Below are 16,536 nucleotides of genomic sequence, written 5' to 3' on the forward strand. Positions count from 1 at the left end.
TTAAGATTAAATTAGCACAGTTAAAATGTTTGGGACTAAATTGTCTGTCGTACAATAGGTTTAGGACTAAATTAGCACAATTGAAATATTTAGGACTGTATCGGCCGCCATACAAGAGGTTTGAGACTTTTTGGACAATTATCCCTCAATTATTTTTAGTTGCGAACTCAATGATATCTTTCAACATAGAATAAAACCACCGTAAGAAAGCACATAAAACTGAAGCAATCTCTATTATTCTTTCAAGACCATATTTATTTCACGACATTAAATTAAACACAAGAACAGACGCATGACTTAGTATCACTAGCACGACTCAATCAAACCACTCCACTTTTGCACCAGGAACCTTTATTATTGTACTGCTAAGTCATAAAGCAGCAAACTTATTGGTAATAGCTGATCACACAATTATATTTATATGTTGAGACTTGGGACTACTCGTTCTGATCATCTTCTGGTGGAGGTGGGATGTACGCATCGGCCAAGCTCCAGCTTCCATCGTTCCCATTCTGGATCATGTTCTTGTTCTTGGCCACCAACCAATACGCCGGAATTTTGTAGATACCATTCAGACCATCCCATCCCTTGTTCACCAGCGCAATCCCACGTCGGCCACCGAGGTCGAAGTCCTTGCTATCGATCCCTTGTGTCCCCGCGACTAAATGCAGGCATGTCTCCAATAGATGCCCGGTTGCCACGGCACCGGTCATACCGCTTATGAGAGGCCTCAGGTACGGGGACTTGCGCGAGTCGACCATCAGCTGTTCACCGACGTGGTAATATCTGATTGGAGGGAGGAAGGGAACGATATCAATGGCGTTGGTCACGCGAAGGGCACGGAGCTTCTCGGACGACGAGAACTTCTTTTGGAAGTTCTCATCCCCGACCTTGGGGCTGGCGAAGGGGAATGCAGTCACCAGACAGGCTTTCTCGGGGTGGTCGGTGGGCACGTTGTAGCCGTTGGTCACGATGTCCAGCGCGTTGATCGTTGCCAAAGCCGCGCCCAGGCTGTGGCCGACCACTGTTATGCTGATTGTCTCATCTTGACTGGCATAGAGATCCACTTGCTTCCGGACCTCCCTTAGAACCTGACCAAAGTAGTACATCAATACCAGTATTAATTTGACAAAGTAGTCGAAACTTCACGTGCTGCATCTTATCATATTTTTAGATTTATATAATAAAAAAAAGTGAAGGCAATTTGGAGCTTATTCAGAGGTAAATTAGCAAGAGCAATCTTTAAATCGAGTGAAAGTTTTATACCTGGTCTCTAGCACTATGCTTTGTGTACGGATTTAAAATATCATTCTTCCTATATAAACCGTAAAAGCCAGAGTGAATCTTAGTATCGTTGTCATCCTTGAAAATGTCGGTCGCCGGGACCAAATCATCTCCAAGATCGTACATGGCCTCCAGGAGATCCGCCGTTCCTCTCCAAGCGACCAAAATGTCCCTTCTCCCTAAAGTCTTGCTCCCATCTTCGGTGCTCACTGCGACATACCCGATCCAAGACCTGTCCGGCTGCAACAGAAAGGTCTCGTGCATTGGCACATAGAAGTACTGGGTCACCTCGTACCTGAACGGGTTGTTGGCTGTCTCGAGACCCACTTCATGGAAGAGCTGGTCCATCGGGAACAGGGGCAGGCCGTAGCCGTCCGACTCCGTCTGGCCGTTGTACGCATCGTAGATGGCTTGGACTCGTTCTCCGTAGTGTATGAGGTACATCCGGAGATCCTCGTCGAGAGGATCCAACATGTCCTTCCAGTTGGTCTCGCCGCTGAGCTCAGTCCATGGCCTTGAGCTGTTGCCTCCCATGGTATGTATTTCTCTCTCTCTCTCTCTCTCTCTCTCTCTCTCTCTCTCTCTCTAAATTATCGCTGATAATATTCGTTCTCTAGATGGGAAGGCTTGTGGAGATGCCATCTTGCTTCCATGCAATTTATAGACTCTACCTTTTCACTGTGCCATGCACGATCAGATTACGTGTCGAGGGTTTCTCTTTTTTTTTCAATTGCCATGATAAGTTACGTGATAGAGTTGCTTTTGTGCATTATCTAGCACGAGAAAAACTCCCCTGATTATATATTAGAAAATAGCCAATTTTGAGGTGAATCTTCCACGTTTTTTTTACATTCTGCACTACGGACCGAATGGATGAGAGGGACCGTGCATATCTTCAGCAGATAAGAATATTGATTTCCAAGTCTCGGAAGACATCTCTTGCTAGCATAGAACGCTAGAAGCTCGAAACTAAGTGTTGAAGATTTTGTGCTTCCAGTTTGCATGCCTATCTTTCGTAAGGAATGATACATGTGCTCAGCCAATATTGTTTTCTTAATGATGGGTTAATGAGATATTGATGACTGGAATGAACAATCCACTTTGTGACCTTTGTTTTTAACTCCGAATAGAATATATCTCCTTATATAAGTTTATTTGCTTCCATCTCCTGAAATTCTAATTCTAAGTTTAACCTTTCATATAAAAAAATTCGTAGATATTCTTTCTCAGTTCAAGTTATTTAATTTGATCATTACTAGTAATTAGGGCCACAACTCTCGATTCAATACTCTCCCTTCATATTGTCACGTGACATACCCTCGCTTTTCTAGCATATACTAAGTTGTACTCAATTTTTTTACTATTTCAGTTTATATTGCATTCATTTAGATTAATTTGGAATATCCCTTAATTATAATTATAAGTTTTCATTATCAATTACTACCAGACAAGTTATCCCTCTGGCTCTCATTTCTATCTCCTAGCATGTTCTTCTAATTTAGCTCTATTCGATTTTCTCAATCAAACCTTTGAGAAATTCCTTATTTGATCATGCTAATAGCTTGCCCCTATCTTATAATCCAATGTCATTTTTACTTTTTCTATTAACGATTGACAAAAAAGCTTTTCTCTCTTATCTCCTTTATTTTAATTCAAATTCGAAACGTTGAAGCTGCATATGAAAAAATACGACAAACATCTTGTCTTGTTATTTCAATATTCTATTATTTCATTCCGATAACTTCCGTTTTTAATCATAGGAAGTATGACTATTCCTTTTCATATTGTTTTATTATGCACGTCACGTATCTGCTTTCGTGAAATTGTGACATGCTCATCATTGTACCAATGATAGGAAATTTTATCTTGCCGCATGAATACAGGTACAATTGTCAGGTGCACTGAACTCACAATGTTAAAACCGTTCAATTCTCTATTGGATATTAAAACTTTCCACATCATTTAGTGAGTAATTCAGTAAGATTTCTTAGAACATTTAATATATTTCTTTTGGATAAGCCAACTTATCGAGGACCTGCAAGTCCACTCTTTTTCTATTCGAATATCAGCCCTTACTCACGGATCTAAGAATTACCCATCATTTCGATGCAGGTTTAATGGCGAAAAATTCCAACTCGATATCGCGTGATGTAAATTTACCCAAAACTAATTTTTTACCATGAAAAACCCCATACCAGGTACATTTATTGACGCAAGTTTACCCAAAATTAATTTTTGACTGTAAAAAACCCTAAATTGCGATACACATGTGACAAATTTACCCAAAACTAATTTTTTTTATCACCAAAAACTCCAAACCGGTACACTTGTGACAAATTTACCCTCTATTAGTTTCCCATCAAATTTTATCGATTAAATTTGCTGACGTGGTATGGTGACGTGGCAAGTCCACATGGAAATCTATAGCGTAAATACTCAACGAAAAATCCCAAATTGATCTGCTAAAAGAGGGTAAATTTGTCACAAGATTACTAGTTTTTGGTTTTTGGTGGTCAAAAAATTAGTTTGGGTAAATTTATTACATGTGTACAAGTTTGGGGTTTTTTATGATCAAAAAATTAGTTTGGGGTAAATTTGTCACAGGTATACCGGTTTGAGTTTTTCGTGGTCAAAAAATTAGTTTAAGATAAATTTGTCACAGATGTACTAATTTGGGGTTTTTGGTGATATTAACCCTTTCAGTAAACAACTTTTGGCAATAATACAGATACAATTATCAGGTGCACCGAACTCACAATGTTAAAACCGTTCAGTTCTCTATTGGATATTGAAACTTTCCACATCATTTAGTGAGTGAATTTTCAGTAAGATTTCTTAGTACATATAATATTTTTCGGCAAAAGGACACTATAAGTGCCATAACTTGTGTACGACGCTCACTTTAGTGTCATAACTTTTTCGGATCACTTTAGTACCAAGTCGGAGGAAAACGTTCACTTAAGTGTCATAACTTTTTTTGGATCACTTCAAGCTTAAAATTTTTGAAAACAATCACTTAAGTGCTAAAATTTTTGAAAGCGATCATTTAAGTGTTAAAATTTTTGAAAAACGATCACTTAAGCGCTAATCTCCGGCGAGACTCCAGTGAGCCACGTCGCCCCAGAAATTAATAAAAAAATGCCACGTCAGATTTCCGGCGAAAAATTGTGTACGGCATCGGAGTTGGTACTTAAGTGATCGTTTTTCAAAAATTTTAGTACTAAAGTGATCCAAAAAAAAGTTATGGCACTAAAGTGAGCGCCGTACACAAGTTATGGCACTTGTAGTGTTCTTTTGCCGAATATTTTTCTTTTAGGATAAGCCAACTTATCTGGACCTACAAATCCACTCTTTTTTTTCTATTCGAATATCAGCCCTTACTCACGGATATAAGAATTACCCATTATGGTGAAGGCAATACTAGCGAAGCTAGTTCCCCAAGCCCCTTGAGTGCTTAATAGATGGAATGAGAATACACAGAGGAACATCGGAACGATCAGTGGCTGCTTAGTCTTCATTTGTGACTACGTGTTTTCACATCGAAAACTCTTTACACACGAAAAGATGTTAGCGAGAAGCCATGAAATATATTAAATTTGTGCTATGCAAAACAAATCAAACCTACCACCCAGATATAGTTCGAAGTGGATATCACTCTACGAAATTACATATTTGTTTAATAACATATGAGGGAAAAGTACCAAAAAAGTCCTAAATATATTGCACATATGCCAATTCAGTCTTAAATATTTTAACGATTTGCCAATATAGTCCATCCGGTCAATTTTGATCGGAAATCACTGATATGGACGCCGGTCATCCTACGTGGCATGACCGATGCTGATGTAGACTAATTTTACAAATTTTTAATATTTTGGGAATTGGACCGGATCTGATCATTACTAGTAATTAGCGCCACACCTCTCATGTCAAAACTCTTCTTCATATTGTAACGTGACATCATTACTATCACTAGGGGTGTGCACCAGTCCCGATCCAATTTGGGAATCAGACTAGACCAAACCGAACCGACTAGTTGCCTTGGGGGACCAATTCAGTTCCTGGTTCCAAATGTTTGGAATCGGGAATAACCGGTCCAGTTTCTGGTCCACATAAGGAACCAGACCGCGGACCGGCCACGATTTATTAAATTTTTTGATTTTTTACGCTAAAGTAAACCTTCATTAGTAAATTTTTTTTCTTTTAATGTTGAAGTACTCCCACTTGTAGGGAATAGAAGAAACCAAAAAAATAAAAGAAAAAATCATCGAATCCGAGAACGACCTTGGAACTAGATCAGACCAATTGGTCCAGTCCGGTCTAATTCTGCCGGTCTGATTCTAGGACCAAGTGGGTTGGTGTAACTGAATTTTCGATCCTTTTCCCGGGATTTAAGAAATGAATTTGACCAATGCACTATAGTGAGGTCTCACCCGGAAATGCACATTCACGGGATGCTAACCTTAGGGGTAGGGCCGTTACGGGATTGAGTTCGCACGACCAAAGAACTCCCGCACAGGTTCGATCTTCGACCATATGGATTGACGAGGGAATGTTTTGAGCCAACCGAGACCGGTCTACTTGATTGATCGTGTCCAGAAGGAACCATAGCGACAGCCTCGCAATTATATGACAACCGAGGTCGTCCGGGTGGAGTAAACTTAAACGTGATTTGACTTAGTGTCGGTCACGGGTCGGAGAGCGCGTGAATTCAGTAGAGAGCCACCCGTTAGCCAGAGATAAGCTAAAGTTACGATTGCTCGATTTTAGTCATTTCTTGGAATTCGCCCGAGAATCGAGAATTTTGAAAGTGACAATTTTGGATGGCCGATGACGTTTTTGGCAGCTAACCTCGTGGGGCCATCCATTTCTGCAAAAAAATGGATTTCGGTCCGGGCACGGAAAAATTACGATTTTGCCCCTCCGGTCACCGACTGGCGATTCTGAGGTCGTTTGAGGTTATTTTTCGAGGCTAGTGTCATTTTGGGGTGGCCACGTGCATTTAGAGTTGTTTCGGTCAAAATTGGAATTTTGGCTCTAAGTGAAAAATAATATTATTTTATTCCCGGAACTTCGCAATGATTTTCGAGGACTTAGAAAGTGAATTTCGCGATTCCGACACCATATTATGTTGGCTACGCACATATGTAACACGTATGTGCGAAAAATTGGAATTTCGCCTCCGGACCGGAAAATTACGATTTTGCCCCTAGGCCTATTTTGGGTATTCGAATTTTGGGAATTTTGGAAATCAATTTGTGGGATTAAGTGTGATAAATATCAGCCCCAAAATATTGGACAAAAACGCCTCTTAGATATTTTGGTTTGGAAGAATGTGGACCAAGTGTTTTAAAAAATTGGAATTAAGAAAAAATTGGTCAAACCTTGGACCAAATATTTAATTGTTTCTCTCCTCTCTCTCTCTCCTCATTCCTCTCTCTTCTCTCGGCAGCCCCCCCAACAGAGAACTCTCTCTCTCTCTCCCTCACCAAAAATCCTCTCATCTCTCTCTCGGCCTTGGACCGCCGATCATCGCCGGAGCATCGCCGGAGCATCGCCGGAGCAAGCTGCCACCGCCGATCGCCGCCGGCCAGCCGTTCCCCTTGCCGCTCTAGCCGAGTTAGTCTAGAGTTCGGTAAGTCGCGATCTAATCCCTATTTAGGACGTCGGGTATTTTCGGACTCGTCGGGTATGGTTTAGAGGATTTAGAGGTTGATTAAGGTGTCGATAATGGTTTTTGGTGGTTGATCGTGGTTATTGGTGGCTGATCATGACTATTAGCGGTTGTTGCGGGTTGGATTAGACGTCGGGAAATGAGTTTAGGCGGTTGGAATTCGGTAGAAATCGGTTCGGGTTTGAATCCGTGAGGTTCGGGGTGAATCGCGGATTCACGGTTACTGTACCCGCTCGGTTTGCTATTTTTGTAGAAAATTTTGTGGGCCGAATTTGAGGAAAGTTTCTTCATGAAAGTTGTTTCCAACATCTTGAGGTATAACATATTTTAATTTGGGAATTTTTGGAAATCATTTGAGGTCATTCGTAAGTCCATCTTTGGACCGAAATAAAACTGCCCGATTTACTGTTCACCAGACCTTCGGGTCTGTTCGAATTTTTATAAATTTTTCCAGGCCTAGTTTCAAAATACTTCCTTCACAAAAGTTGTTGGGTACATTCGTGGGTATAACATATAAAAATTTCAAAACTTTTCAAGGTGATTGGGGTGTTGAAATAAATGTATTTTGAGGAAAAAATATTCTGTTGGAGCAAACTGATTTTGGTCTGATTTCGAGGGACAAAAAGGCATGGTTACAGTTTGAACCAGATTTCGTGTTATTCATAAGAAATGTTTATCGGGATGTGTTTTGTGACATATCCAAAATTGAGAATTTTTAGAGTTCGTTTACTATTTATTTTGATGGGATTTCGGTCACTGTATAAACTGCCCAATTTTACCCCGATTCTTTGGATGTTCGTTTTTATGAGCGGAATGGTGGGGGTGTCGAGGTTGAATGGTTGCTGCCCTTGTGGTGGGAATTGAGCCTGAATGTGTGTTTGAATGTGGATTGATGATATGCCGTGTGTGTTTGGCCGTGAGATGTGGTGGTGTGATAGTGCATTCGCGTATTGTATTCGCGTGCCAAGAATGTGTGATTGGGTGGCGTGTTCATGTGACGAGAATGTGAAATTGTGAAATGTGTGTGAGGTGTGCGTGTTTGGCAGTGTGTAGGCATGGCCGTGTGACAAATGTGGTTTGAGTGGAACGAAGGTACTTGGAATGTAGGATTGGTTCGAAAGGTGAGACCCCGAGGCGTGTACGTTTACGCGGGGTGAGGTCCGTCCCGAGGCGTGTACGTTTACGCGGACGATGCCGTCCCGACGAGGTGACGATGCCCCGGCCCGACGGGGTGACGATGCCCGACGTGGTCGAAGACCGTTGGCCTCGATGCGTTTTACGCGGGCGCGGTAGAAGGAAAGTGTGTGTAGGATTCCGTCCCCGAGGCGTGTTCGTTTACGCGGGACGATGCCGCCCCCGACGAGGTGGACGATGCCCGCCCGACGGAGTGTCGATGCCCGACGAGGTCGAAGACCGTTGGCCCGATGCGTTTTACGCGGCGCGGTAGTGGTGGAAAGGTTGAGAACGAGCGGGATTTGGCAAGACGCAGTGTGAGGGATTGTGAAAGTGATGCATGGTGTGAGTTAGTGTGCGAGTGTGTTTGTATCGCGTGATGCAAAAGGCGCGATTATGGGGTAAAATCTGCTAGGTATGGTATGGGACGTGCCCAAGTAGGTTTTGCTTTATAATCGGCAGCCGCGCCGCTGCGATGTACTTGGGCTGTGATATGATTGGCGTGTGTATTGATATGTGGAAAGTGTGTGATGGCATGTGTGCAAGAATTGTATGTTGGGATTGTGGGCTAACGTGCATGGTGCGTATGCGAGAGTCCAGGTATGTGTGAATGTTCGATTGCTGGTTGTGTGGTTGTTTGGTTGCGTGTTTGGATGCATGCAGGAATTACGTGATAGCCTAAAGTGGGGGCTTAGGTTGTGACTTATTGAGATGTGATCTCATGGTTGTTTCAACCAAACCATTTGCAGCCCCCGCACGAATGTCGAGATTGAGGTCGACACCGGAGTCGTCGGTGCGCAGACAGGCAGTCCGGAGGATTGAGGTGGTGATGCCGAGGACAAAGTGGAGTCGCAGTGGACGCCTTCGAGAGGGCGTAGGGGATAGTTCTGGGAGGAGGATGCGCCCCATTTTTGGATGGTCTTGACCTAGAGAACTGATCTTGATATTTTGGTGGGTTTGGAGTTTATAGTTCTGTGCGCGCTTATAAATTATTTTGTGGTTTGTATTGGCGGATGATGTAAATATTTGGAAGTGTAAATATACGCTTGGTGGTTTGACGATTTGTTCCTTCCTGGTGTTCTCCAATTTTAATGTCCGGGATTTTTTTTATTGCTTCCGCCTAATTGATTGACAATCACCTCCCAATTCGAAATCTCCCCAATTGATTGGAATTCCTCTAATTGGACAATCCCTAGAATTGATTCCATCCGATATTCTTTCTAAATAAGACTTCTTATTTAGATTTTTTTTCCTTTTGACGTTCTACCATAATAGGACTCCTTTCTTTAGGTATTTGATGAGCAATCTTCGCGATATTTCAAATCGACTCCGAACATGTTGGGTTGCTCCCAACAAATCCACCCCGACCCATCATGGAGGGTCTTAAACTTCCTTATCACTTCGATAAGCCGGCCTCCTTCCTACGGAATTTTAGTTTCTCCCGTAAGTAGAGACTTTGTCAACATATTAGCACCATTTTTGTTCGTGGATCTTCTGGAGCTTTAATTGCTTCTCTTCCAACATTTCTCGTATCCAATGATACCTAATATCAATATGCTGCATCCTCGAATGAAATGTGAAAATTTTCTTGAGATGAATGGCGTTTTGGCTATCGCAATGCCAACATACTCATCTTGCTTGTGCCCCAACTCTTGTAGAAATCTCTTCATTCACAAATCTCTTTGCTAGCTTCGGTGGTGGCTATGTACTCAGCCTTCGTTGTGGATAATGCAAAGCACTTTTGCAATCTTGATTGCCAAGAGCCAAGCTCCACTGGCAAAAATCATCAAATAACATGACGTGAGTAAACTTGCTAATCTACATCTCTTGCTATGTACGCATTGGTGAACCCTTCGAGCATCGGTTTTCCATCACCAAAATACAAACACAAACTAAATGTCCATTTAAGATACCTAAGTATCCACTTGATAGCCTCCCAATGTTGTTTAGGGGTTTGACATGTATCGGCTAACAATTCCAATAACATACCCAATAACCGGTCGTGTGCACATCATCATACATGAGGCTTCCAGCAGCAAAGGCATAAGGAATCTTTAGCATCTTTCCATTCTCCTTTTCACTTGAGGAAAGCTGCCTCGTGTTAGTGAAAATAATTAGCCAAGGCGTGGCTCACTGACGTAGCTCGTGTTGAATCTTTGCACAACTTCCTCTACATATCTCTCTTGGGATAATCACAACTTTTCACAAGCTTTATGTATGTTAATATCCTCATCCCAAGTATTTGCTTTGCTTGTCCAAGGTCCTTCATGGAAAATTCCTTGCTCAACTCCTCCTTGAGCTTCATGATTTTTGATATCATTACCCACAATTAGCATATCATCAACATATAATAATAATAAAAAATCAGAAAATCACTGTCATGGAACTTTGCTATTGAACATAATGATCTCCTAGTTGTCTTCTTGTATTCATTCCTCTCCATGAATGAATCAAATTTCTTGTACCATTGCCTTGGAGCTTGTTTGAGCTCATAGAGACTCTTCTTCGACTTGCATACAAGATTTTCTTTCCCTTTGGTCACAAAATCTTCGAGTTGCTCCATATATATCTCATCATCAAGATTGCCATGTAAGAATGCTATTTTACGTAGAGTTGCTCGACCTCCGAGTTCAAGGTTGCGGCCAAACCAAGAACAACTAGAATGAATAGCATCTTTACAACGGAAAATCTCCTCCTAATTAGTACTTGCTACTTGAAACCCTTCATCACCAATCTTGCTTCGTAACGTGGTTTGGAGGGCTGTTTTTGTAGCCTTTAACCTAAACACCCATTTTGTTCTTGAGTGTTTTTTGGCCTTTTGGTAGCTTCACCAAAGCATAGGTGTGATTATCATGCAGGGATTGCATCTCTTATTGCATTGCTTTCATCCATTCCTTCTTGTGGATATCAATTTCCCCTTCTTGTAAATTCTCGGGTTCTCACACATCGGTGAGAAACACATACTTTATGAGTATTTTATGTTAGGTTGCCTTTCTCTCGTTGATTTCCTTGGCTGCTCTTAAGGAACATCATCAGCATCAATCGTTTCCTCCTGACCTCATCATCAACTTAAGCTATGCAACGCTTCTCCTTCTTCTTGAGCTTCCGCCCCTGAGCATCTCCACCATCTTCATTACTAATCTTGGCCTCCAACTCATCGGGGGACTAAATCATTGGGCTCTTTGTCTCGGGGTTGTGCTTGCTCGGTGAATCATTCTCAACCTCTTTTGTGTTTACGCACCAACAGGTGATGAGTCTATAGGCTCCAGTCAACTAACTCTTCCTCCACACTTTGGGGTTCTTCGTACTTCTTGGGAATTAACATTAGTTTGATCTTCAAAGAATACCACATCTCGGCTTGAAACGCCTTCTTGCTTTCGGGATCCCACAATCTATAGCCAAATCCTCGTGACATATCTGAATATGCACTCCTTGGCCTTTCCATCTAGCTTGGCTCGTTCATCTCTTAGTATGTGTGAGAATGCCCTACAACCAAACACTCTCAAGTAGTAAGGTGAATTCTTACCATTCTATACACTTTGTAGTGTCTCACCTTTGAGTGGAATCGAAGGTGACAAATTTATCAAATCTCACCACCGTCACTCATTGCCTCCCAGAAAAAAGAGTTTGACAACAACCCATGGGAGAGGCATACACATATCCTCTCACATATTGTTCAATTCATCCTGCAAGACCTTTCGTTGTGTTGGGTGTCTTATCTGCTTATTTTCTCGAGCTTTATGCCATTAACTGCATTAATCCTCAAATGGCTGGTATTCCCTCATATTGTTAGCCCTGCATACACAAATTTTCTGCAGTCTCCCTTTCTAGTTTCGCGTGCAAGCCCTTGAAGGTATCAAGAACTTAATCCTTTGTCTTCAATGCGATAGCCCGCACCTTCCTTGAAAAATCATCTATGAAGGTAACATAATAGAAAGCACCATCGGCCGAGTTCTCGAAATTGCTAGCATAAACATCGGTATGTAACAAATCAAATGTCGATTGGCCTTTTTCAATGGTGAAATTGATTTAAAAGGCGCTCCTTCTATTTTCCTATAATCTAAGTCTTTAAAGATTGCTAGAGGTACCTTTTATGTCAGGAAGTAAATTCTTCAATGTCAGCCCCTTGTTTCATTCTCCCTACTCTGTCCAAGTCTTTTATGCCAAAGCTCGATAGATACCTCTCTCAATGCATTAACATCTCGCGCCGCATAACTTCACTTGTATGGTATGAGCATTTCTTTCCAACTCCTCTTGCTACCACCAAATTTCCCTTGGTTAACTTCCACTTCCCTTTGCCGAAGTGACTCCACATAACCATCATCATCTGGCTTTCCTATGGAGATCGGATTAAGGTGAATATCGGGGACATGCCTTAACTCTTTCAAGATCAGCTTGCATCCATTGTTAGTCTCGATCTCAGCACCTTCCCTATGCCAACAATCTTTGACGAGCCATCATTATCCTTTCTCACGAGACCGAAATCTCCAGGCTGTATATGAAGAGAAAAATTCTCTCTTGGGAGCTACCATGAAAGAAGACTCTGGAATCAGCTACCCAAGTGGTATCCCTGACATGTTAAGTTGATGCTCTTCCCTGGTCTGATTATTAAGAAAACTTCCCTAATAGATTTTGATGATGACAAAACTATCCATGAGTAAAATCCCGATATATGCACTTTGAAATGTGACCTTTGAAGTATTCTAAGTCCCAAACGGTTATAATGCAAGAAAGTCCAGGACTTTAAGTTTATCCAAGAAAGAAGTAATCCAGGTTACATGAAAAAGACAAAGTTCGAGACTTTGTGCAAAGAAGTAGAAATATCACAGGTTATATATTGGAATCAATATATTCAGAATTTACCAACAAAACCATCGACTTCAAGTTCGACGCAAAGACCTTATCCAGGCGTTGTCGCTTACTCCCAGGCGTAAACAACGACTAATGTCGGCTGGGATTTCACTAATAAAAAGAATTGATTGGGTCGATCTTAAAAGGCTATTTTGCAAGAATATTTATATAGCAAGATATCCTAAGTTGATTGACAATCAAATCTCCCGACAAGTTATTTCTAAATGGAGCCGCTACACTTGTCAAAGCAATCTACTGAGTTATATTGGCAGCCGGATTTAAGCGAGATTATGATTTTATCACTCAACGGCTATAATCCTTTATATACAAATCTATCCAAGATGAAGATTGGAAGATGATCCTCTAAACCCCCATCCCGGCTAGTTTGAAAGTGGAGGAGTATAAAGGGAGACAAATCGTCGAAAAGCTTAGTACATGATAGACGAATCCCAATTATCCATTTCAAAGTCTTTGAGCAAACTACGACAAGTTTTTACTTGTCTTTCTCGAGCTTAAATCGCGCTCTTGAAGTGGTTATAAGAGAGATAAAGTGATCCTTACGAATATTACTCATAACTTGTAATCTCTTGATCGATCGGCTAGTGGGTCCAGAATTTAATGCTTTGGTAGTGTGGGAGGAGAGTGGACGTAGAGAACGGCTCTAAGCCCAGTCCTTATACATATCTCGTGTGCATATTCTCTGTTCCCTAAATCTCTTTATTGCTCATTTGTCACGTTTGCCATTCAAAATCCATTAAGTAAGAATGTTGTTCGAGACTTTGCTTGAGTCAATTACTACAGCATTAAAATTGATCAATTTGAATTCAATTCACTGATTCACTACACTCTAGGTGATATTTGCTAGTCTCATCATGGATAACCATCATGTCTTCATAAACTATAGTGACATTTATAACAAGCAACTTAACTTCCTTCTTATTGCCTTCGATCGACAATCTCTAATGAGATGCCTCGGGTTTTTCCACAATGAAAACAAGCCCTGCTTCTCAACCCTGGCCTTGAGGTTGAATGACCTTTAAGTCAGCGGCTTTTGCTCCTCCCACAATCTACTTTCTTCCCTTGTTAATTAAAACAGAGAGTTTTATCACCATGGTTATAGTAACCATCATCCCTTGCTGCCCTTGCTCTTCACTTAGCAATACATTTCTTCACCACTATCCCGCTGGTCAAGGCTCCATGGAATTGTGAATTGACACAAATTAAGGTGTCCTAGTTTTTCATATAGAACACATCGGGGGGAAGTGTGCATGCAATTTCGAAGTGATCATCCTCTCCATTGCATTGATTTGATTTACCAGCCCTTGTGGTGCTCGCGTTAGGTACCACTAGTCCCATCTTTGTACTCCATACGCGACACCTTCTTTATAGGGGTTGCTATGTTTCGAGATGCATTCCACCCATATGTCCGCTCTAGATTTTTCCACAAATCATAAGCATTGTCTTCTTGGGTGAAGTTTGAAAGATACTTTGATCAGAACCCTACCCTGTAATGGTGCCAACACATCTTTTGTTGAGGATAGTCCACTCATTCTCTTTCTCCATCCCCCTCTTCTAGTGTTAATATTGGGACTTTTGAGAAATCTTCTCCTTCCTGCTCCCGGGTTTTGCTCTGTTAGGAACTAGTGCTAGAGTCTTTACCATGCCCTTTGGAGGCATTCTTGTCTTGATTGGTATTTCCAAGCCTTAGATATGAGATGATCCTCATCTTGCCCTCCACATTGTATAATTCGTAGCAGTGGGCATGATCATGTTGGCACTTGTCTTCGATCTCTTTTACAACCTGCTACGCTTTGATACCACTTTGTTGAAAATTAAATTAGGATTGCAATCAATCGACAAAATTCTAAGCTCCCCAAAATGCACGGAAGATGTCATCGTATATTCTCCTCGTAGAAAAAGCGTGAAATAGCAAGAGTAAAAGAACAATGATACACGAGAAGTTTTTACATGGAAACCCAATATGAGAAAAATCGCTAGGATGTTGGTCCTAGAAGCATTTGCTCCACTATAATCAAAGGATTACAATTAACACTCTAATGGTGTTTCTCTAACAATAAATCCTTACAATTGTCACAAAACACATCTTCACTTGAGCTCTCAAGATATCTCGTGTTTACATACATTGTTGAAGACTCTTGTGATATCTCTAGAGTATTTTCAATTTTAGATTTTTAGAAAAAAACCTCCACCCAAGCCCTACATTTATAGCGGTAGATCTCCACTTTAAGTTAGGAATCCACCTAATTGATTGACAATCCCCTCCCAGGCTAGAAATCTCCCCCGATTGATTAGAATTCCACTAATTGGGCAATCGCTAAAATTAATTCCATCCACAGTATTCTTTCTAAATAAGGCTTTTTATTTAGATTTTTTTCCTTTTTTAGCATCCTCCTATAATAGGACTCCTTCTTATTAGGTATTTGTGATGAGCAATCTTAGGATCATTCAAATCGACTCCCGAATATGTTGGGGGTGCTCCCCACGAAAAGAAAATGCTTTATATAGAAGAAAAGAAAAATCGATCAACTTTGACTAACGTTGGTTCAATGCAATTTAAACGGTGGGCTGTGTAGAAAGTTTTTCTTCTACCATTGAGTTTTATTGAAATGGTGTCACAAAGGATTCTCCAAGGTTCGAGGAATGGCGAGGCTATTTCGGAAGGTTGAAATGTCGATAGATTGAATTAGATTGCGTATTTTCTTCTTCACCGAACAATACTACTATCTTTCTATATATTTTTTTTCGAAAAGGTCACTTAAGGGTTACTTTTTTAAAAAAACGATCATTTAAGTGCCAATTCCAATTTGGTTGCCGGAAATCCGGCAGTGGCCGTATTTTATTAATTTCTTAGATTGACATTGGCTTGCCAGCGTACCTAATCGACATATATTTCCCTAAACGACGTCGTCTACAAGTTTGCCCAAATATAAACCCTTAATCGCCAATTAAAGGAAATTCCCAAAATTTGAAACTCTAGCCCTAGACTATTCAATCGAAAATTGAACAGCGCCTAATTCAGTTTGCCCCAAAATTAACGACTTAATTTTGCAAATGGAAAACGATGCTTTGAGGAGTGGCTCAAATTTGTTTCAACATGAAGCCCGAAGAAAGATAAATATTATTGTTATTGTTGTGGGTTTATAGCCAGAATTTGCATCGAGATGGCCCAGGAGGTAATGAGCTTCGGTCACGGTAAATGGCCAGCCCCTGCATATCGCGAGGCCAAAACACTACAAATCGAGGGCCCGGAGATCTTTGGGGTATTCCTCTAGCTTGCTGGATTTGATGCGGCCCCGCAGTGTGTTACTAGAATGGGGGTGATATCACGGGAGCAAAATGGACCGGCCGATTTCTTATTATGGCGGGGACCGATTTAAAGGGTTGGAGCCCTAGGGATTGCTGAATCTCGTCTATTGGTTGCTGATGTTGAGCTTCGAAATTTGTTCTTTGTGTCGGTGGTGGCGGGGGATGCACGAGCAAGTGTTGACCCATGATGAGGACCCAAACGAGGTTGCGCCCAACGATGTCAGGCA

The 16,536-nt window shown here is 41.3% G+C and overlaps 1 protein-coding gene across 2 annotated transcripts in view; it reads right to left on the bottom strand.

Moving 5' to 3' along the window:
* Positions 1–207: 207 nt before the first annotated feature.
* The window catches only part of LOC115693768 (phospholipase A1-IIgamma-like), a 79,580-nt gene continuing 63,251 nt past the window's right edge, over positions 208–16,536 (bottom strand). The window contains exons 1-3 of one of the 2 annotated variants that reach the window (XM_056315958.1): positions 1,409–1,943; positions 1,267–1,315; positions 208–1,091 (exon numbers count right to left, since the gene is read on the bottom strand). In XM_056315958.1, coding sequence (XP_056171933.1) covers positions 438–1,091; positions 1,267–1,315; positions 1,409–1,818 — 1,113 coding nt within the window. In that variant the 5' untranslated portion in view covers positions 1,819–1,943 and the 3' untranslated portion in view covers positions 208–437. Of the gene's footprint in view, positions 1,092–1,266; positions 1,944–16,536 lie in introns of those variants that run through there. The other variant, XM_056315957.1, reaches the window with a different exon arrangement.

This window comes from Syzygium oleosum, unplaced genomic scaffold (assembly GCF_021117445.2).
Source record: "Syzygium oleosum isolate NSW1041296 unplaced genomic scaffold, Sole_v2.1 Sole_v2.11, whole genome shotgun sequence".
Taxonomy (NCBI): Eukaryota; Viridiplantae; Streptophyta; class Magnoliopsida; order Myrtales; family Myrtaceae; genus Syzygium; species Syzygium oleosum.